This window comes from Cydia splendana, chromosome 15, assembly GCF_910591565.1.
Source record: "Cydia splendana chromosome 15, ilCydSple1.2, whole genome shotgun sequence".
Classification (NCBI taxonomy): domain Eukaryota; kingdom Metazoa; phylum Arthropoda; class Insecta; order Lepidoptera; family Tortricidae; genus Cydia; species Cydia splendana.
In genome coordinates, this window is record NC_085974.1 from 4,001,064 (window position 1) to 4,025,512 (window position 24,449).

General features: G+C 44.7%; 1 protein-coding gene across 1 annotated transcript; it reads left to right on the plus strand.

The window, feature by feature from the left end:
- Positions 1 to 212: 212 nt before the first annotated feature.
- LOC134797352 (uncharacterized) lies at positions 213 to 23,184 on the plus strand. The gene is made up of 15 exons (XM_063769573.1): positions 213 to 539; positions 940 to 1,112; positions 1,571 to 1,683; positions 2,274 to 2,431; positions 5,374 to 5,507; positions 5,592 to 5,744; positions 5,792 to 5,899; positions 9,719 to 9,839; positions 10,150 to 10,300; positions 11,306 to 11,506; positions 12,232 to 12,578; positions 12,766 to 12,916; positions 13,393 to 13,568; positions 18,862 to 19,503; positions 19,539 to 23,184. The coding sequence occupies exons 1-14, from the start codon at positions 420 to 422 to the stop codon at positions 18,961 to 18,963; spliced, it is 2,208 nt and encodes a 735-aa protein (XP_063625643.1). The 5' UTR covers positions 213 to 419; the 3' UTR covers positions 18,964 to 19,503; positions 19,539 to 23,184.
- Positions 23,185 to 24,449: the final 1,265 nt, after the last annotated feature.

Sequence of the window (24,449 nt, forward strand, 5' to 3'; positions counted from 1 at the left end):
TTTTAGCGCTAATTGATATCAACGGTTGACATTTAATTACCTAAAATTTTAAAACTGTCACATAATTAAATGTCTATCGGTATCGGTATTCAAAAATCGCAAAATATCTATCGATTATTACCATAGACAAGGTACCTGCCATTCGTATGATTCGGTTCACTTGCCTCATCTGACAGGTTGTCAATTGTCATATTTCGCTTCGTTTGTCTAGTCTTGTCTGTGGTTAGTTTCAACTCGTTCATCGACGGAAGTGGACGGTTAGCTCAGTGATTTCTTGTTTTAAACACGATTTCAAATAAATTTGTGCATACGAATCGAAAAACAGCTCGCATTAACGTGTGATACAGGAATCTCGGATTTGAAGATATACTAAATTATTAATAGTTGAAATAGTAACAGTAAGCGTTTTTCTAGTCGATATGGAAAGATCTTCAAATTTGTTGGTTTCCAGCCCAAATGTAAAGTATACGGATGATTATATTTTCGCCGATTATGATTATGAAGAAACTCTGGTGACGAAGAAGGGCGACGATCTGGTGGTAAGTGTTTTTCCTGGTTTCGCCGGTTCAGCCGGGTGTATTGATCGGGATATTTTCCTAGTCTAGTGCGATGTTAATAGATGAATGTCCTTGGCCGTGGAATGCGTGGCTAGTCTGTATTTATGACCGGTGATAGTCACAATACATATGCACGAGTTATAGTATGAAGTCAATTAATTACGTGCATTTTAGTGTTTAATATTTAGATCTTGTCTATTTACATATTCATATTTCTCAGGTAGAGGTAAGAATTATCAGTTACTCACATCCATTAACTAGTTAGAATATATAGATTAAACCTTCAGAATATTTTGTAGTATTTACACCAAACCGAATGTGTTAATGTGCATTAGTGTGTAGTTTTTACACTCTCTACATACATTTTCCTGTTTTTTAACAGGCAAAACCATTTAAAACATCGCTATGCCTCCGCACTGGTCGCAAGGTGGGCAAACTGGGCATCATGTTGGTGGGATGGGGCGGCAATAACGGGTCCACATTCACTGCAGCCGTGTTGGCCAATAGACATCAGCTGTCTTGGAACACAAAGAATGGAACTATGCAGTCTAATTGGTAAGACTTTGTTATTATATCTAATAAAAATTATAGAAGTCCAGATAAAAATTTGATATAATTAGTATCATCAATATATTATACAAGGTGGCTAAAAAGTAAGTGCATTCCCATTGCCAGAGAGGTTTTGGGATTATACTAAGCAATGTTTTTTATTATGGGACCAAACCTGAATTCACGAAAAAAATTTGGCTGTTTCATACATTTTGGCTGGTACATTTTCTATGGGAGAGTAAATTTTTTTTCGCAATTTCGGGGTTGGTCCCATAGTAAACGTTGCTCAGTATAATCCCAAAAGCTCCCTGGCAACGGGAATGCAGTTATTTTTTAGCCACCATGTATATGCTGAGTGTTGATTTTATTTAACGTTTGTTTTTAACATAAAAAGAGTTTATTTTTTTTTAATTTTGTAGAATAATAATTGATTCAATTGATTTATTTGTACTGATTCCTTTAAGGCTGGGATCCATCACTCAGGCATCCACAGTCCGACTGGGCATGGATGAGAAGGGTCATGATGTATATGTGCCAATGTCCCACTTATTACCCATGGTGCATCCTGATGACTTGGGTGAGTTTTTAGGAACACTTTGTTTTATTTTATTTTTTATTATTAATAACACATTGTTATAAGTCAGTATACATAGTATCAGTAATCTTAATATACATACAAATACATTGAAGTACAAGTCACTTCCTAGAGATAAAGATATAATATATGTACTCTTGCACACCCACTTTACTCAGTAGAAAAAGGCAGCAAATTAAAAAAATGTAGGTTTCACCGCCCATACAAAATAATGTTATAATTATAGCCTTTTTCTACAAAGTGGGTGTATCTGAGTAGTTCTTGGAAATACCAAAGTAAAGCTTATCTCCGTTCATTACTTTAAGCCATTTCAGAATAGGTACTTGTTTTAACTTCCTGTTCGAAGTTTCCTGGTGATGAATTTAAAATCAAACTCGCTGCACGCGAGTACGTAGTGTGCTCTCTGTCACACCTACCTGCCGTACTCTTTTTTGCACTCTGCATGTTGAATAGATGTCTGGTATACACCTGTATACCAGACGTGATATCAGACACATGACAGATAATGATATCCGTGTTTCGGGCAATATACGAATGATCGTACGAATGTGTTTGTCCTGTTATCGTTTTAGCGCTCGACGGTTGGGACATCAGCCCTCTAAACCTGGCTGAGTCTATGGTGCGAGCCAAGGTCATAGACTACGACCTGCAGCAGAAGCTGAGGAAGGAGATGGCCGCCATGAAGCCGCGGCCCGCGATATATGACCCTGACTTTATTGCGGCTAACCAGGTAAATCCACAGATCACACGCACAGTCTCACTCAAAACACAAGCCGCGGACTTGGATACCTTTTAACGTGCAGTAGGTTCAAACAGCAGAGTTTTTGAAAAATTCTTAGCGCATTTTTAGATCACAATACGGTTGCCAAAAATTTAATTAACAAACTTGAGGCCTAGTAACTTCATCGATTCCAAACCTGATTTCTTGACTTACGCTCTATAGAAAAAAATCACTAACAGAGCTCTAAAACGCATCTTAAAAATTTGTAACAATTTTAGCACAAAAGCTAAAAATATCAAAATTGCTTCTAAAATGAGCAATTTTGTTTTTGATCGAACTCATCCATTACTTTTTTGTGTTAAAACTTACAAAAACAAATTCTAAAACATGATATCCGCGATCCCGGGCAACGCACATCCATCTCGCTCGCGCTTACGCTCAGTAAGAGTGAGAGAATAACCCGAACTTACGGGGCCTTAAGCTTAAGCTTACACAAGAGCAATGAAAGAGTGGTCTCTAAGTTTTCATTGCTGTTTTAAATGGAGTCTGTAAGACTACTCGCGACCAGCAAGCAGCAGAATTTTCGCTTACATGTTCAATAGGTATTAGTATCAGTTTTGGACCGCTCATGAGTAACTAACACGTCCACATAAACGAACTTTACTTAGTATCTACTCAAGTAAATTATGTTAATCATCATCCTCCTAGCGTTTGTCCCGTACTGTGACGGGGTCTGCTTTCCTACTTTTCTCCTTCCACTTCGCCCTATCCTGGACATCGGATTCTGCTAACCCACAGGCGTTTAGATCTTTGGCGATGACGTTACGCCACCGCTGCCTTGGTTTGCCCCTCCTAGCTAAGGGCTCTATTGCCTACGTATTCAGGCGGCCTTCTTTTGACATGGCCAAACCATCTCAGCCGACTTTCTTCGAGGTTATCGGCGACGTTTCTCACTCCTAGGTCTCAAGTAAATTAGGTTATAGTACTAAATCAATAAAACAGGAGCTGTTTTAGTAAAAAATAGTGTACTGAGTAATGCGGCTCGTAGCGTAATATTTAACCAGTGAAAGAGGATCTGTGCGGTCTTCGTAAACGCTTTCATGCCGCATGGTCTGTGCGAGGCATTCTAATAGAATGATTCTATGGTTTGTTATGATTTATAACATTGCAGCGGCGATGATATTTAAAATCGTAAATTTTATTAACCATTGTTCTATTGTAAAATTGCTGTCGCATGTTGAAACAGATATTTATGTTATGTCTAATGATTATTGTGTTAAACAAACTTTGTTAGGTAGACGTAGAGTATATTGTAATTTGAGCCACTATTTTAATTGGATTATAGCTTAATACTTAATCCTATTATCGGTACCCTAATTTATGTCTTTGCTGTTTATTATTTACGTAGAAAAAAATCTTAAAAAGAAATTAGAGTTTTTACTTTTACAATAAAGAAATAGAATGTCAACAGACCCCCTAGAACTTAATTTTTATATCTGTCCTAGATATTTTGAACTGAAATCGTTAACGATTGAATGACGTACCGAATTATTATGGGAGCAAATACCGCAAGTTGACACTTTAAACTCTTGCGTTTTGTACACATATTTAATTACACAAACGGTTCTACCGCGATATAATTTAATTGTTTTTACCTTAAATTCCGACGTTTCAGCTGAGTTGCACCAACTGTGGTCACGGAAAGACCCCGTCTTGGTGTCGTTTTGTACACATTTAATTACACAAACGGATCTACCGCCATATAATTTCATATCTATTTGTGTAATTAAATAAATATACCGCAAGTTGCTTTATAACTAAGTTCCATTTAGTTGTTGAGGTAATCTAGGCTTCACTCAAGAATGTTCAGAAAACTACGACCGGTTTCAGGCTGGGGCGTATTTACTCTAGGGAGTCTAGGGCCAAAGCCAAAAGGCGCCATGCATGTCCCGAGGCGGCGGGCTGCGAGGCGCAGCGTAAACCGAATTTAGCGGCCAGTTTAGGGCGTTTGTGGGGCGGCAATGTTAAGCGGCCAGTTTAGGGCGGCTGTGGGGCGGCTATCCTTTGTAGGACTCCAGCAGGCATTTTATGGATGGCCTTATCTGCGTGATAAAATAAGTCATTTTTTGTTAATGTCATGTTTTTAACACCACGCGGTTGAAAGAGACAATACACTGTCATAGTCATGCAGTCATTTGTACATTATTTTTATGTTTTGTACAATAAAGTTTAAATAAATAAATAAATTCAACGGGTTTCGTGTAATCACCGTTGCTATATAGGTAACCTTAAAAGTAAGCACTGTTTAACATGCTGCCACCACGTGACGCGAGAGACGCGGTTACTAAAGTTTACAAATTCAGCTACATTCAACACTTGCAATGAATGCGATCTCGAATCTTCCGTAGTTGTTCGTTTATTAAACAGGTGTCTTGTTTCGGCGTCTGGTTACTGAGGTGATTGTGATTTCTCGTTCATTTCCTGCTTTATTGTTTATATGTCTACAGAGGGTCTACCGCGAATCATTTCGACGTGTTGCCTCTCTGTCGCACTTATAAATTCGTACGTAAGTGTGACAGGGAGGCAACACGTCGACCGTGGTTCGCGGTAAGCCCTCAGGATAAATGACAGTTGAGATTTCCCAGTTGTAATTTATTTTTTATTCTACTAGACTAGATGATATTCTTAAGTGATTCCTAAATTGATAGTTTTTATCAACCCCTTTTTCAGCCCAGTAGGGATTGTACTTTAAAAATCCTTTCTTAGTTAGCTCTACTTAATTTGAAGATAGTCTATGTAACTGTTTTATATATTTAGAAGATACCTAATGTCATATCATATCATCATCATTATCTAAATCAAATCGTTACAAATTCGTCGTAAAAATGTGTTTAAATCTAAGCTTCGAAACACTTCATAGGACCTCCTACTATTAAAGATTTTTCATTCAGGCAGACCGCGCGACCCACCTCATCCGCGGCACGAAATATGAACAATACCTCCAGATCCGCGCCGACATCAAGGACTTCAAGGATCGCCAGAAGCTGGACAAAGTCATCGTGCTGTGGACCGCCAACACCGAGAGGTGAGTCAAGTTCCAGGAGACAATCCCAAGTACATTAAGGAGGGGCCCTATGAGCAGTACCTCCCGATACGCGCCGACTTTAAGGACATCAAGGACCGCCAGAAGCTGGATAAAGTCATCGTGCTGTGGACCGCCAACACATGAGCAGTACCTCCCGCTACGCGCCGACATTAAGGACTTCAAGGACCGCCAGAAGCTGGACAAAGTCATCGTGCTGTGGACCGCCAACACCGAGAGGTGAGTCGAGTTCTAGGAGACAATCTTAAGTACCTCAAGGAGGGGAGGGGGAGGAAAGACGAGCAGTACCTCCAGATCCGCGCCGACATCAAGGACTTCAAGGATCGCCAGAAGCTGGACAAAGTCATCGTGCTGTGGACCGCCAACACCGAGAGGTGAGTCGAGTTCTAGGAGACAATCTTAAGTACCTTAAGGAGGGGAGGTGGATGAAATGCGAGCAGTAGGCACCTCCCAATCCGCGCCGACGTCAAGGACTTCAAGGATCGCCAGAAGCTGGAGTAGGTATCTTCAGATTCGCGCCGACATCAAGGACTTCAAGAATTGTGAGAGGCTGGATAAAGTCGTCGAGCTGTGGACCGCCAACACCGAGAGGTGAGTCGAGTTCCAGAACACAATCTCAAGTACTTACATTATAGAGGCGAGGGGAAGGGAGGAAATGTACAATGAGGAGGCCAGTGCCCAGCAAATAATTACGAATATGATTAAAACAGCCCATTTTGAAAGCTTTTGGTTGTACTTTATTTAATGGCTATTTATAATAAATGACTTAATTAACACCAACACGAGAAGAAAATCACTTTCCTCATTCCCATAGAGACATTATCATATTTGGCAAAGAAGCAAGTCTGCCGAATAAACGTACCTATACTTATACCGCCTATGACGTAGTACCTACGTCTCGCATCACGCCATACTCATAACAATGCATACCATAACGTCTTATTATTCACATTACTATACCTAAACATAAGATGTTTTAGAATTACACGCTAAGGGATGACGTGTATATGTCGGTCGAGATACTCAGAACTTGCCTTGCAATAAACTGTGTTTGCGTTGCCGGGTACTTACTAATATTCATGCATTACGCGCAAAATGACGTAGGTATTTTCAAAATTATTTATTTAAAATTTAAGTCAGGCAACAAGGCCCATATTACAAATACCTTACAGACTAACATACATATGTATCATGTATGTGTGTGTATGTATGTATGTATCGTTGTCAGTTTTCAATAAGTCAATATATTACCTACAAATAAGTACAGTACATACTACTAAACAAATAAATATGTCGTATATTTCTATCTCTAGCCTTAGGATGTGATATTGATATACAATAATTATTGTTGAATCTTAATACAAATGAGTTTTAAAATTAGTTTTTTTTTTCATTAGCTCGGTTTCATTATCAGGGCTAACTATTCTTAAGAACTGTATGTACCTATGAAGGATTATAAATTGTAATACACAAAAGAGACTTTTTTTCAAAGAAGATTCAAAACGCATTAGCTTTTACCTATTTCGACATTTGAGCTAATCCAAACATATTTCGATAGAGATAAAATTATTAAAAATATTATTAAATGGGGCTACCTACTACCTACCTACGATTTTTTCTATTTAAATCAGTTAAAAGGAATGCAATGTCAAAAAACTGCTGTGTTCGTAATTTAGTAGGTATCAACGACATGTTGCACGTGCGAAAAGTAATAATAGCCTATTCGGGCGTTAACCTCCGAAGAAAAAACCAGACCACTTACCTATACACACGTCAACTTAAATAGTAAACGCTATCACTATTAAAATAAAGTATATTTTACAGTGCGTTTAGTGCAGTAAGGTTAGACGTGATGCGTAAATTGTCTCAGAAATGTAAGAGCTTAAGTGACAACAATTTATTATTAAAATACAACATTTTTAAGCAAAGTATGGCGTGTTGTTAAAAAAACGTGTTCACCATGCATTGATGAAGCGGACCGTTAAACTTCTTACATTTTGATAACGATTGCTGCTTGTCGGAAATTTACTTTAAAGTGCTCTTGATTTGGTATGTTTTTGAAAATCACGGTGACATAAAGTAAAAGAATTATGAGGATTTGTTAAAGCTTATCTTATCAGGTAATGTATCATGTTAGTGCAAACGGTGGTAGATTATCTGTTGTGTGTGTTGTGTGTGTGTGTGTGTGTGTGTGTGTGTGTGTGTGTGTGTGTGTGTGTGTGTGTGAACGTTTTTATGATTCGTAATCCGTATTATGCGGTAACTCTGGTTGTCAAAAGTTGACCGTACCACAAAACGCGGCGCCGTACAGCGCCATATACTACAAACACTGAAAACATTGATAAAAAATGACTAGTATAAATACGGTCAATCTTCATTAACCTTCGTTCACATGTGGCCTCGTCTCATAAAAGTTAGGTTAATTTTGGTTAGATCGACTGTTCAATAACTATTGACACTATTGTGTTCCAAAGACGCCAGGCGATGATTTTTATATAAGCCGAAAAAGAAACAAATGTATCAGAAGGATGATAGGTTTTATTTACTAGATCGTTTAATTAAAACCATATACATAAAAAAATATTTTGTATCAAGGGGAACGAACGATGGTATTAAATTTATTCTAAGCATATGCACCAAGGCATGCACATGGTAAAGGCAGGCTCTACCGTGACGCTCAGGCGCTCAATAACATAGCATTAAGATAATTGCCTGCGTTCGCTGGCACAGACAATTTAATGAACGCCGCTTCGAAAATTGTACAGCTCGGACTGGTGGTTTAAATGGATAATGGAATTAATGAACGAATAATAAGCTTACGGTTCCTTTGTTTAGACAGGGACAACGTGATTGTTAGAGAGAGAAACGTTCATTTCCACCGTATGAGATCTGGTATTATTATTTTATTAATCATAGATAAATAAAGACGGAACCACATTTGCTTAAACTTGTATGCAAGGTAAAATGAATTAAATCGTTCGATTCAATTTAGAGTCGCCATCGGATATAATCGGACTGGCCGAGGTGCTCAAAAATATCTGAACACGCACTCTAACCATAGACAAAGGAAAAGCAATTAGCTACTTAATTCTCTTTGCTCTAACGCCTTGGCAATAGAGGCGTATTCAGATATTAGTGAGCGCCTTGGCCGCTCCGATATGTCTGATGGCGAAGCTAACTTAACAAATAATCACATACAGTTATCGCACCGTCTAAAGACGCGCCTACAAAATTTAGTTGTTTCAAATTTGGCAGCTGATTTAGAAGACGCTGCATACATTTTATGGTAACTGGTTTGTGGTTTATTAGCGTTTTATTCTGCTCGTCGACTCGCATTGGCCTAGCGTGGAAGCCATAGCACTTAAAAAAAACCACATAGGTACGCGTACGCCCCACTGATGCTCACTGGCTTCTTCTAATTCTGTGGCCCTAGTGAAAATGGGTACAAGTCTCGCGCAGCTTAGGTGGAAAAGGGCATAAGTGTTACGTGGAACTTACGCCCTTATACAACTGCGCTGCCCGAGACTTGTACCCCTGTTCACTCATCATCATCATAACTTAACTTTGCTCTTGTCGTTGGAGTAATCGCCAATCATTTCTTTCTTGTGCCAGTCTTTTAATTTCCTCATACGATTCATTATTTTTTATTTGGCTGAGATAAGTAACTCTAGGTTTCCCTTCTTCTCTTGATCAATCCTGCCTTCCAGGATTTTTAGGAAGAAGTTGTCATGCCGTATCAGGTGTCCTACCATCATGCCTCTCCTATTTCCTTATTCACTTCTTCTTCAGTCGGTCCCTCAATACTGAGGATCGTGACATCATATCCTTCTGTTGAAGACCAGCTTTCTCCATAGGGTTCAGTTCCCCGCTAAGCGCATGGCCTCGTGCAGTTTTAATTGCATAGGTGCCGTAATTTGAGCACGCCTTATTCACTAGGGCCACAGAATTAGAAGAGGCCAGTGCCCAGCAGTGGAACGTAGTTGTTTTAAAGTTCTTAAACTTTGCGATGAGTCAGGTTCTTAAGTAAAAGAGATAAATGAAATTTGAGCTTAAGCACACATGCAAATACTTATTTAATAAATTTAAGCGAAAAGAAAAGCCAAATATAAGCGATCTCCGAGACCCATAACGCCATCTATCCCATCATTGAGTAAACAACCATTACAACTTATACCATTTTCTCGTTATCCCAGATTCTGTGAGGTGAAGCCGGGAGTGCACGACACGTCGGACAACATCGAGAAAGCCCTACGCAACAACGAGCCTGAAATCTCACCATCCACCATCTTTGCACTCGCCGCCATCGACGAAGGGGTCAGTATTTATGGAATAAAGAGTAGTCAATTAGATACAGGCCAGCGAGTTGTGACTTGTGTGTATATGGCAACAATTAAGCCTATAAAATATGCAGTCAGTTTCAATTGCCAGGTAAATGACTCGTTTGAAATTACCTCATTTTTTTGGTCAGCGGTTAACCTTAACACAAGATGTCTTTGAGAGAGTTAAAAAAATACATGACGGTGTCTTTTAATATAGGTAAATGCCTAAAATGACTCTATTTTGTACTGTCGAGCGCATAACCAACAAACGAAGCGAAAGTTGAATATTTGCCTGTTATTTTCAGTGTTGCTATATCAACGGGTCCCCGCAAAACACACTAGTTGAAGGCGTTGTGGAACGCGCGGAGAAAAACGGAGTGTTCGTGGCCGGTGACGACTTCAAATCCGGACAGACCAAGCTCAAGTCCGTGCTGGTCGACTTCCTGGTGTCCGCCGGTCAGTAAACATGCGTACTTGTAGAGGATCGGAGTATTCGTGGGTGTGACGACTTCAAGTCCGGACAGACCAAGCTCAAGTCCGTGCTGGTCGACTTTTTAGTGTCCGCCGGTCAGTAACCATGCTTACTTGTAGAGAAACGGAGGGTTTGTGGGTGTGACGACTTCAAGTCCGGGCAGACCAAGCTCAAGTCCGTGCTGGTCGATTTCCTAGTGTCCGCCGGTCAGTAACCATGCTTACTTGTAGAGAAACGGAGTGTTCGTGGGTGTGACGACGTCAAGTCCGGACGGACCAAGCTCAAGTCCGTGCTGGTCGACTTCCTTGTGTCCACCGGTCAGTAACCATGCTTACTTGTAGAGAAACGAAGTGTTCGTGGGTGTGACGACTTCAAGTCCGGACAGACCAAGCTAAAGTCTGTGCTGGTCGACTTTTTAGTGTCAGCCGGTCAGTATTCATGCTTACTTGTAGAGAAACGGAGTGTTCGTGGGTGTGACGACTTCAAGTCTGGGCAGACCAAGCTCAAGCCCGTGCTCGTCGACTTTTAGTGTCAGCTGGTTAGTAACATACCTACTTGTTGCAGAGAGACCTCAAGTATCGTTGAGTTGCTCTGGATAAAATATTCAGAGTAAAGTACTTAATTTCCAAAAATAACTAATTATGAGAATATTGTAAAAGGTTAGTATGAGGTGTTTTCTTTGCGCTATGACATGAGTGACATGACATGGGGTTGTTCAAGAAACGAGTATTCACGGTTTTCAGAGGTCGGCAACGTGGCTTCTGTGATGTTACTTATCTCTATGGGCGACACACACACAACGTAGACACGCTATTATCACCTTAAGTACATAATTTAACTATGTTCTTGCAATAAAGTTATTGATTGATTGATTGACAATTACAGCTTAAATTTTTCGATTTATTGACATGAAAAAAATAAAATATTTTAGGACACAACTCTAAAGTACTCAAACGTCTCCAAATTCATACGTAAACGTTAACTTCCAGGTCTAAAACCGGTATCAATAGTAAGCTACAACCACCTCGGCAATAACGACGGCAAGAACCTCTCATCGGCCAAGCAGTTTCGCTCTAAAGAGATCTCCAAGTCCAATGTGGTCGATGACATGGTGGAGAGCAACAGTATGATGTACAAGCCGGGGGAGAAGCCCGATCATGTGGTGGTCATCAAATATGTACCATATGTCGGTAAGTACACTTATGGCTATGGAGAATTTCAATAAGAAATAAAGGAAGTTTCCAATATCTTCCAAACCAGTGGGCTACAATTCACCTTGGCAAGAACCTCTCCTCGGCCAAACAGTTCCGCTCCAAAGAGATCAGGAAGTCCAACGAGGTCGATGACATGGTTGAGAGCAACAGCATGATGTACAAGCTGGGAGAGAAGCCCGACCATGTGGTGGTCATCAAATATGTACCATATGTTGGTAAGTGGTCAATCTATAAGCAGTACTAAAATGTCCCGTCTAAAAATGTGTTTTCACTAGCATTCTATATAGGTACAGTCGTGACTATAAATGTTATTGGTCTTTTAATTTCATTTTCTATACCCGAAAAGACCATTTCATAGTCTTTAGTAGAAGACAGAAGTCCGCTTATGGCGCTCTGGACCTGGCCTTTCTTCAGGCCAGGATCTGAGCGTCCTAAATCGGCGAGCGTGTATGAGGAATGTTATGAAAGTGAAAGAAGCGAAAGAGGTGTATCAGGATCGTAGCAAGTGGAAATCCGTGGTCTCTGCCTACCCCTCTGGGAAATAGGCGTGATTATATGCATGTATGTATGTTATAAGAAGGGATATTTTGTGACGAGGGGACAGTTTGCGAATGGAATAAAGAGCGAAAAAAAATTTATGACCCACTTTCATTGCTATTGAGTACATTTATATGTTTTTCACTACCATTATCTTCCCACAGGCGATTCAAAACGCGCGATGGACGAGTACACATCCGAGATACTCCTACACGGCACCAACACCATCGTGGTGCACAACACGTGCGAGGACTCGCTGCTGGCGGTACCACTTATCCTGGACTTGGCGCTGTTGGCCGAGCTGTTCTCCAGGCTGTCTCTGCGCAGGCAGGGGACTGAAGGTGAGCCACACATGACCAGTACACCTCCGAGATCCTTCTCTACGGCACCAACACTATCGTGGTGCACAACACGTGCGAGGACTCGCTGCTGGCGGTACCACTTATCCTGGACTTGGCGCTGTTGGCCGAGCTGTTCTCCAGGCTGTCTCTGCGCAGGCAGGGGACTGAAGGTGAGCCACACATGACAAGTACACCTCCGAGATCCTTCTCTACGGCACCAACACCATCGTGGTGCACAACACGTGCGAGGACTCACTCCTAGCCGTGCGCTTATCCTGGACTTGACGCTGTAGGCCAACTGTTCTCGAGGCTGTCTCTGCGCAGGCAGGGGACTGAAGGTGAGCCACACATGACCAGTACACCTCCGAGATCCTTCTCTACGGCACCAACACCATCGTGGTTCACAACACGTGCAAGGACTCGCTGCTGGCGGTACCACTTATCCTGGACTTGGCGCTGTTGGCCGAGCTGTTCTCGAGGCTGTCTCTGCGCAGGCAGGGGACTGAAGGTACACCTCGGAGATTCTCCTCTAAGACACCCAGACCATTTAACTTTTCGTATGTGTGAACGCGGGTCCGCTTACGAGAGGTTAAGTAACATAACCTTACACTTATTGTCCTAATTATAAACAATATAAGGCGACGTTTACACCAGAGATACGCGAGCATGCGTAACTAGGTTAAGAGCCAATATAATCACTTAATTTTCCTACCCTCAGCACAGTTCCAGTGGACAATTTCTATCGGTTCTCACAAACACATTCCTCGTTACGAATCCTAGAGGGCATCGTCACTTTTTCTTTATTACATGATATCTTAAGCCGGTCAAACAAGTTTATCAGTAGGAAAAGGCACGACATTACAATTTTTTATGAGACGATTATCCTTCGCGCCTACATTTTTTTAATTTGCCGCTTTTTTCTACTGACGGCAATGGACTGACAGATTATATTTCAATGTTGAGAGAATGTTGTTTTATTCCCAGAATGGAGCGGTCTCCACTGCGTGCTGTCGTCCCTCTCGTACCTGCTGAAAGCGCCGGTGGTGCCGGCGGGAGCGCCGGTGATGAACGCGCTGTTCAAGCAGCGCGCCGCGCTAGAGAACATCCTGCGCGCCGCGCTCGGCCTGCCGCCGCTGCACCAGCTGCAGCTCGAGCACAAGGTAACATATAGTAACTGTTCAAGCAGCGCGCCGCGCTAGAGAACATCCTGCGCGCCGCGCTCGGCCTGCCGCCGCTGCACCAGCTGCAGCTCGAGCACAAGGTAACATATAGTAACTGTTCAAGCAGCGCGCCGCGCTAGAGAACATCCTGCGCGCCGCGCTCGGCCTGCCGCCGCTGCACCAGCTGCAGCTCGAGCACAAGGTAACATATAGTAACTGTTCAAGCAGCGCGCCGCGCTAGAGAACATCCTGCGCGCCGCGCTCGGCCTGCCGCCGCTGCACCAGCTGCAGCTCGAGCACAAGGTAACATATAGTAACTGTTCAAGCAGCGCGCCGCGCTAGAGAACATCCTGCGCGCCGCGCTCGGCCTGCCGCCGCTGCACCAGCTGCAGCTCGAGCACAAGGTAACATATAGTAACTGTTCAAGCAGCGCGCCGCGCTAGAGAACATCCTGCGCGCCGCGCTCGGCCTGCCGCCGCTGCACCAGCTGCAGCTCGAGCACAAGGTAACATATAGTAACTGTTCAAGCAGCGCGCCGCGCTAGAGAACATCCTGCGCGCCGCGCTCGGCCTGCCGCCGCTGCACCAGCTGCAGCTCGAGCACAAGGTAACATATAGTAACTGTTCAAGCAGCGCGCCGCGCTAGAGAACATCCTGCGCGCCGCGCTCGGCCTGCCGCCGCTGCACCAGCTGCAGCTCGAGCACAAGGTAACATATAGTAACTGTTCAAGCAGCGCGCCGCGCTAGAGAACATCCTGCGCGCCGCGCTCGGCCTGCCGCCGCTGCACCAGCTGCAGCTCGAGCACAAGGTAACATATAGTAACTGTTCAAGCAGCGCGCCGCGCTAGAGAACATCCTGCGCGCCGCGCTCGGCCTGCCGCCGCTGCACCAGCTGCAGCTCGAGCACAAGGTAACATATAGTAACTGTTCAAGCAGCGCGCCGCGCTAGAGAACATCCTGCGCGCCGCGCTCGGCCTGCCGCCGCTGCACCAGCTGCAGCTCGAGCACAAGGTAACATATAGTAACTGTTCAAGCAGCGCGCCGCGCTAGAGAACATCCTGCGCGCCGCGCTCGGCCTGCCGCCGCTGCACCAGCTGCAGCTCGAGCACAAGGTAACATATAGTAACTGTTCAAGCAGCGCGCCGCGCTAGAGAACATCCTGCGCGCCGCGCTCGGCCTGCCGCCGCTGCACCAGCTGCAGCTCGAGCACAAGGTAACATATAGTAACTGTTCAAGCAGCGCGCCGCGCTAGAGAACATCCTGCGCGCCGCGCTCGGCCTGCCGCCGCTGCACCAGCTGCAGCTCGAGCACAAGGTAACATATAGTAACTGTTCAAGCAGCGCGCCGCGCTAGAGAACATCCTGCGCGCCGCGCTCGGCCTGCCGCCGCTGCACCAGCTGCAGCTCGAGCACAAGGTAACATATAGTAACTGTTCAAGCAGCGCGCCGCGCTAGAGAACATCCTGCGCGCCGCGCTCGGCCTGCCGCCGCTGCACCAGCTGCAGCTCGAGCACAAGGTAACATATAGTAACTGTTCAAGCAGCGCGCCGCGCTAGAGAACATCCTGCGCGCCGCGCTCGGCCTGCCGCCGCTGCACCAGCTGCAGCTCGAGCACAAGGTAACATATAGTAACTGTTCAAGCAGCGCGCCGCGCTAGAGAACATCCTGCGCGCCGCGCTCGGCCTGCCGCCGCTGCACCAGCTGCAGCTCGAGCACAAGGTAACATATAGTAACTGTTCAAGCAGCGCGCCGCGCTAGAGAACATCCTGCGCGCCGCGCTCGGCCTGCCGCCGCTGCACCAGCTGCAGCTCGAGCACAAGGTAACATATAGTAACTGTTCAAGCAGCGCGCCGCGCTAGAGAACATCCTGCGCGCCGCGCTCGGCCTGCCGCCGCTGCACCAGCTGCAGCTCGAGCACAAGGTAACATATAGTAACTGTTCAAGCAGCGCGCCGCGCTAGAGAACATCCTGCGCGCCGCGCTCGGCCTGCCGCCGCTGCACCAGCTGCAGCTCGAGCACAAGGTAACATATAGTAACTGTTCAAGCAGCGCGCCGCGCTAGAGAACATCCTGCGCGCCGCGCTCGGCCTGCCGCCGCTGCACCAGCTGCAGCTCGAGCACAAGGTAACATATAGTAACTGTTCAAGCAGCGCGCCGCGCTAGAGAACATCCTGCGCGCCGCGCTCGGCCTGCCGCCGCTGCACCAGCTGCAGCTCGAGCACAAGGTAACATATAGTAACTGTTCAAGCAGCGCGCCGCGCTAGAGAACATCCTGCGCGCCGCGCTCGGCCTGCCGCCGCTGCACCAGCTGCAGCTCGAGCACAAGGTAACATATAGTAACTGTTCAAGCAGCGCGCCGCGCTAGAGAACATCCTGCGCGCCGCGCTCGGCCTGCCGCCGCTGCACCAGCTGCAGCTCGAGCACAAGGTAACATATAGTAACTGTTCAAGCAGCGCGCCGCGCTAGAGAACATCCTGCGCGCCGCGCTCGGCCTGCCGCCGCTGCACCAGCTGCAGCTCGAGCACAAGGTAACATATAGTAACTGTTCAAGCAGCGCGCCGCGCTAGAGAACATCCTGCGCGCCGCGCTCGGCCTGCCGCCGCTGCACCAGCTGCAGCTCGAGCACAAGGTAACATATAGTAACTGTTCAAGCAGCGCGCCGCGCTAGAGAACATCCTGCGCGCCGCGCTCGGCCTGCCGCCGCTGCACCAGCTGCAGCTCGAGCACAAGGTAACATATAGTAACTGTTCAAGCAGCGCGCCGCGCTAGAGAACATCCTGCGCGCCGCGCTCGGCCTGCCGCCGCTGCACCAGCTGCAGCTCGAGCACAAGGTAACATATAGTAACTGTTCAAGCAGCGCGCCGCGCTAGAGAACATCCTGCGCGCCGCGCTCGGCCTGCCGCCGCTGCACCAGCTGCAGCTCGAGCACAAGGTAACATATAGTAACTGTTCAAGCAGCGCGCCGCGCTAGAGAACATCCTGCGCGCCGCGCTCGGCCTGCCGCCGCTGCACCAGCTGCAGCTCGAGCACAAGGTAACATATAGTAACTGTTCAAGCAGCGCGCCGCGCTAGAGAACATCCTGCGCGCCGCGCTCGGCCTGCCGCCGCTGCACCAGCTGCAGCTCGAGCACAAGGTAACATATAGTAACTGTTCAAGCAGCGCGCCGCGCTAGAGAACATCCTGCGCGCCGCGCTCGGCCTGCCGCCGCTGCACCAGCTGCAGCTCGAGCACAAGGTAACATATAGTAACTGTTCAAGCAGCGCGCCGCGCTAGAGAACATCCTGCGCGCCGCGCTCGGCCTGCCGCCGCTGCACCAGCTGCAGCTCGAGCACAAGGTAACATATAGTAACTGTTCAAGCAGCGCGCCGCGCTAGAGAACATCCTGCGCGCCGCGCTCGGCCTGCCGCCGCTGCACCAGCTGCAGCTCGAGCACAAGGTAACATATAGTAACTGTTCAAGCAGCGCGCCGCGCTAGAGAACATCCTGCGCGCCGCGCTCGGCCTGCCGCCGCTGCACCAGCTGCAGCTCGAGCACAAGGTAACATATAGTAACTGTTCAAGCAGCGCGCCGCGCTAGAGAACATCCTGCGCGCCGCGCTCGGCCTGCCGCCGCTGCACCAGCTGCAGCTCGAGCACAAGGTAACATATAGTAACTGTTCAAGCAGCGCGCCGCGCTAGAGAACATCCTGCGCGCCGCGCTCGGCCTGCCGCCGCTGCACCAGCTGCAGCTCGAGCACAAGGTAACATATAGTAACTGTTCAAGCAGCGCGCCGCGCTAGAGAACATCCTGCGCGCCGCGCTCGGCCTGCCGCCGCTGCACCAGCTGCAGCTCGAGCACAAGGTAACATATAGTAACTGTTCAAGCAGCGCGCCGCGCTAGAGAACATCCTGCGCGCCGCGCTCGGCCTGCCGCCGCTGCACCAGCTGCAGCTCGAGCACAAGGTAACATATAGTAACTGTTCAAGCAGCGCGCCGCGCTAGAGAACATCCTGCGCGCCGCGCTCGGCCTGCCGCCGCTGCACCAGCTGCAGCTCGAGCACAAGGTAACATATAGTAACTGTTCAAGCAGCGCGCCGCGCTAGAGAACATCCTGCGCGCCGCGCTCGGCCTGCCGCCGCTGCACCAGCTGCAGCTCGAGCACAAGGTAACATATAGTAACTGTTCAAGCAGCGCGCCGCGCTAGAGAACATCCTGCGCGCCGCGCTCGGCCTGCCGCCGCTGCACCAGCTGCAGCTCGAGCACAAGGTAACATATAGTAACTGTTCAAGCAGCGCGCCGCGCTAGAGAACATCCTGCGCGCCGCGCTCGGCCTGCCGCCGCTGCACCAGCTGCAGCTCGAGCACAAGGTAACATATAGTAACTGTTCAAGCAGCGCGCCGCGCTAGAGAACATCCTGCGCGCCGCGCTCGGCCTGCCGCCGCTGCACCAGCTGCAGCTCGAGCACAAGGTAACATATAGTAACTGTTCAAGCAGCGCGCCGCGCTAGAGAACATCCTGCGCGCCGCGCTCGGCCTGCCGCCGCTGCACCAGCTGCAGCTCGAGCACAAGGTAACATATAGTAACTGTTCAAGCAGCGCGCCGCGCTAGAGAACATCCTGCGCGCCGCGCTCGGCCTGCCGCCGCTGCACCAGCTGCAGCTCGAGCACAAGGTAACATATAGTAACTGTTCAAGCAGCGCGCCGCGCTAGAGAACATCCTGCGCGCCGCGCTCGGCCTGCCGCCGCTGCACCAGCTGCAGCTCGAGCACAAGGTAACATATAGTAACTGTTCAAGCAGCGCGCCGCGCTAGAGAACATCCTGCGCGCCGCGCTCGGCCTGCCGCCGCTGCACCAGCTGCAGCTCGAGCACAAGGTAACATATAGTAACTGTTCAAGCAGCGCGCCGCGCTAGAGAACATCCTGCGCGCCGCGCTCGGCCTGCCGCCGCTGCACCAGCTGCAGCTCGAGCACAAGGTAACATGACCAGTGTCCTGCCCCGGCTTCGCATGGGTTTCACAAAACCTTAACAAATTATACACCTAAACCTTCCCCAAGAATCACTCTATTGATAGGTGAAAACCGCATGAAAATCCGTTCGCGGCGGGGGACTTTGTTTTATAAGGTGTTAATGATATGCCATTTTTATAGCAACACTATCTTCTGCGACATCGACTTCACACTCGCGTTCGCGGCTTCGCGCCGTAATCATGTGTCACAGAGCCAAATATAAACTTTTCAGTTTATACAAACGTGATAACCGACCATAAACTGAGCACTTCAGACGTCATTATATCACCCAACAATAATTGTCGTTCCAGGTCCCATTCCTGATGTCGGATCTCCGTAGCGGCCGCATGTTCGCGGGCGGAGCGCCGCCTTCGAAAAAGCAGAAAGTCGCCCACACAAACGGCGATAAGTAAATACAAAAAACAAATCTTATTACCCTAGTTAGCAAATAGGCTTAAACAATATTTCTATCGCCCGTAAAGTTATGGACGACGAATATTAAGTTATTTATTTAAGGCTTTTTCTACAGCGTACCCGTTTATATTCAACTTTAGAGGGAGCTATACATTAGGCCATTTTTTTGTCGTCCATTTCGTAGGGTTTAAATAAGTGAAAGCGTGACGGATGCACGACGTTCCATGTCGAAAGAAAGAAAGAAATATTGTTTGAGTTTAAAACTGCTTAGAGTTGGACCAAGAAAAGTCTGCAGCGATTTTGACAGCACACGCAGTGCCAGTGTTATTTATACGTCATAATTTCATAGAAGTTTGACGTTTAAAATAACACCTGCACTGCGTGTACTGTCAGAATCTCTGCAGCCTTTCCTTGGTTTAACTCTAGTTCATCAGAGCAAAGAGAATTGATTGTAATAATAGAGAGTTAAAGTCTAAGAAAAAAAACGTGCCCCTTATTTTGACATCCAAAACAGATGGCGCTGTACTGCGCCATATACGGTCACTGACTGTCAAACGTCAACTTTTGACAGTAGATCGCAAAATGTATGGAGCTGCACAGCGCCATCTCGTTTACCTGTCGAATACGAAGCACGAAATTGTCTTAGATTTTACGCATCTTCATCAATCAATGTACATTTGATCAGAGTAATTGTAATTTGTAGAGCACAAATATAGCTTTGTGTCAGTTCACCTAATTGTCTTAACATATCGCTGGCTCAATATTACAAAGTTCTATGTTACATTTTCAAGATAGTTTAAATTCGACTTAATTTCACTGTCGGCGCGATTCGGGAAATGAATTAGAAATTCACTAGATATGAAATAGTAAAGATATGTGACGTTCCACGGCAAAAGGTACCTTAAGGCGGCTGGCGCTTACGCTATTATAAACACCGCTCCAATATTCAGCCGGGGCAATGGTACCTTTTGCCGTGGAACGTCACATATCTTTACTATTTCATATCTAGTGAGTCTCTAATTCATTTCCCAAATCGCGCCGTATGACGATGTTCAAATTTCAGTTCAATAACAGTGAAACATAGAACCCTGTAATATTGTGCCAGCGAGATCTAGATTCAAACTGCCAGATTTTTAAGAATATTATATCAATTTATATCTATTTTCATTACATTCTTGCAGGAAATAGTCATAGGGGTAAATGTAATGTGGTTTTACTAATTTATATCATAAATTCTGCTTTTTCTTAGTGAAATATATAGTTTTGTGGAAAATCTACAACCTCTAAGTTAATCTCGTGGAGTCCTAGAACTGTCCTAAGTCCTAGAAGTTATTTTAAATGTTGGTACTTAACCCCACAGCTTATTAGCGGCGAATTAAATTATATAATGTTTAGAATTGTTCTTGTTGTACTTTATCTATTTATTTATTTGATGGTTGTGGTAATTCCTCGAAATTATACACTTGTTGACAAGCGTGTATTTTTTATCAATGTAATTTGAAGTTATTATCAGACATCGTAAATTTTATAGCATTTTTGGCGCAGCGGAGTGGTGTTAACTGAATTGGTATAGATAATTCCAATGGAAATGGCAAATTAAGGTTAATATTAACGTAATTAACGCTAATTAATAATTAGGGTTGAAGTTGTTTATGCCAATTCCGTTAACACCTCTCATCTGCACCGAAAATGCTATAAAATTTACGATGTCTGGTTATTATAGTTAATTCTCGCAACTGTAAAATTTATTTATTTGTTTTTTACGTTTTGTTTCTGAATTTATTTACACCTTTCATTAACATCAACGACCAAATCTCGTCAATGTCTTCTGAAGAGTCTGTGTTGTGTCTTGAGAGAATATAGGTAATGGTACTTTTGATGAATTTACCTAAATCGAGTGTCAATATTACAGATAGGTATTTACGATTTTGACGACTATAGTAAGTAATCAAATTGAACATTGTTAATTAACTACAAAAACATACATTTTTCGTATTTTTGTCTTTAGCTCTTAGAGCATTTAATAACTGGAGTCGCCTTTAAGAGCTTACGCCTCTGCCGAAAAACTTGCACAATTGTGCAAACTTTTGTATGGTCTGACATGGCTATTTGTACGTTACATACAAATCATGTCGAAATAGCAATACATTTGACGTCCCGTCCCCCGCAAAAATCGGCAGACTGTTTCGTACAGAAAATGACAGCCATGACGTCTCCAGTTACTAAATGCTCCAAGCTTTAGCTGTATGACCGAGCCGGTTATGTATGTACATGAACATTCACTTTCACAAGTTCATCTTAGTATCATTCCATTAAAATTATACTTTTTGCGTTTTCAAAGATTGTATAAGTGAGGCTTCTATTGCATTAGTTTTATGATTATTGTGAAACGAAATCTCTCTATTGGTTATTATAATTGTATGTATTATTTTAGTACTTAAAAATAGAAAAGACCAGTGTCTTTCGCATTTATAGTCAAAGTATTTCTTTTTCAACATTTTTAGTTATTAGTAGAAAGTCCAATGATTAATCTCAGTATTTGGTAAGACTTACAGTATTATCATAAATTATCATATTGCAATATTTTTTTCGTTTTTATAATAGCTGAGTGATATTAAGAACTAATTAGTTGTTTGTAAAGGCTTCTAAAGACCTTGCAATAAATGGAATCAGAATCAAGTATTTTATTCGTGATGAACTTAGAACTAAAATTACATACAAAAGTATAACTAAACACTACAAGTATACATACAATTGGTAAGAGTAAAAGTTTACCACGAAATGGTCTCGCCTCAGCATAATACTGACCCAAAAGTCAGCGCTGATCTTCCGGCGAGACTATTTGTGGGTCACGATCGCAGCCGCAATGGCATGCGATTTTAGTTGATTGATAGCAAATTTAGGCCTTAAAAGAAATCTAGCAGACTTACGTGCTAGAAGTTTATCCTAACGAAACTTTATAAAAACTCAGGCTAAATGAGAAATAGTATTTTAGTTATCTACATATGTGATGTCCATGGCTGTTAAGTTAATCATGCGTAGTTTAACCGTGTTAATACATATTTACACTAATTTAGTAGCGCGTTTTTAACCTTTTAACCGCCACAGAATTTTTCATCGAGCGTGCTCGTACCGCCGGCGGTACGAAGTTACATGAAATTTCGTCTTATTTATCAGACCGCGGCGAAATGAGCCCGATTTTGTATTTGTTATATATCAGTCTACGGCCTACGGCGGTTAAAAGGTTAAAAACGCTGAAGAATATAAGTACCTTCTTATATTGCTTCTTCTACTACTGGTACTACGTTCGACGAGGGTCGAGGGCCGTTCGCGCGCACCCGAGCTCCATACATCGCTGTCAACGCATTGTTAGTAGCTCGGTACACGCCAAAGGCCGTCGGACCACTGTTACTTTTTACACTGTGGTATTACAATCAAGGCTCGGAACCGGTTTTTTCTTCATACAAAAAATACCGTTATTATTACGTTCTTTTTCGTTTTTTGTTTTATTATTTCGTTTTAATGGAATAATCTAATAATGCAAAGTTGTTACCTAAATACATGATTCAGTCCTTCGTAAAGAGCATAAAATAATAAAAAAAATTATATCGGGTCTTTGAAAAAAACCGGTTCCGAGCCTTGTTACAATTTATTTTTGTAAGTGAGATATATTAAGCGTACGGACCACTAAACCTTTAGTATTCTTTTGTAATGTTTTGAACACGTCACTGTATCGTTATCGTCACGTTAATGTATTTTTTTAGATTAAATATGTTGTTTGTCAGATTCGTGCACTGAAATTCATGTAACTCATTTCTAAATATTATACGTTTCACTTGCGTATGAAAGTTTATACGTGTATCATCTTGTTGGAAAATATCTCAACGTCAAAATTAACTTTCACCGTTAAGGATGACTCTAACCTATAACGGTCTAGGTGCGGGACGTGGCTTCCGATAATTTGTTTTCTATGACTAGTGGCTGGTGATCACTTGACGGTTTTTTATAAAACTGAAGTGTCGGACGCCTCGGCCCGGACCCGGTCCGTTTTAACGCGAGTCATCCTTTATAGTCACAAGAGAATTAAAGCCAAGACTAGGCTTGAAAATGTGTTTATAGAAGGTTCTAGAGCTTACCCTTTATTGTGTAGATGTATCGACCTGTCCTGCGATGTCTACGTGTTATTATCATATATAATAAATTTATTTTGTGATTGGAAATTGGGTTTTATTTAGATTTACTTTGAATATTAATGAATGTTTTGTTTCATAACCTGATGCATAATTGGACTGCATGCTTGGCTCGGTGTCACTGATACCGCTGTGCTGTCACCATTCCTGGTGCCCGTAAGGCCCGTCTTTTATAATTTATATTTATATTTTATATTTATTTATTTAATAAAGTGCAAGCTTACCAAACACACCAATACACCAATTCACTTACACACTAGAAAAATATATACATGTCAGAAACATTACAAAAAACATGCAAACAGATAAAATGTCAAGGAAGATAAAATTTACAAATTCAGTCTATTAATTAGGTACAATATTTTAGATTTATATAATGTCGACAAAGATAAAATTTACAATTCAGTCAATAACTTACAATATTTAGAATAGAAAGAGTCTAGCAGTATTGCATAGGTATGCTAAACTATTAGCGAACATGTCGGCATCTGCGTACTGAGCGAGTATTGAATGCAGGCTCCATAAAGCGCGAGAGGTAGGAGCGTGCCTCGTGTAGCATGTGCGAGCGGAAGGCCGCTGTAACAGGGATGGCCAGCGGCGCGGCGCTACCGCTCCGTCCACATCTTGACATCTTGGGGTATCCTCTTAGGAACTACCAATCCCATCCTCTCCAACACCTCTGGGCTGTCGACTCGATGATGAACGACCGAAAGATAGTGAACTAAGAGTAAGAATTTCCTCCTCAGTTCAAGCGTATCCTGCCCGACCATCCCCGAGACAAAGATGGAGGGATAGAGGTATGGATAGTACCCGCTTTTTTATATAACCAGCGAGCAAATTTGCGCTGTATTCTCTCCAACATTAGAGAGTACTTGTCTTCGTAAGGATCCCAGACAATAGCACCGTACTCTAATTTGCTGCGCACATATGCGTTATATAGAACTTTAGCCACTCCAACATGAAACTGTTTACATATCCGCTTAACAAATCCTAAAATTTTACTAGCCTGTTTACTAATATTAATGACATGTGTGTGAAAGTCAAATTTATCCACAAGAATTAGCCTAAGTCGCGGATTTCGCTAACTCTCCAGGGTGTCATCAGCTAAACTGTATTGAGTTAGGAGTGGCGAACGTTTGCGTGAGAAAGTTATCACCTTACACTTATTTACATTAAATGGAAGCCGATTTAACACACTCCACTCAGCTGCAGCATCAATATCAGCCTGCAATGCCACACTGTCAGCCACACTACTGATACCTCGGAACAGCTTCAGGTCATCAGCAAAAAGGAGG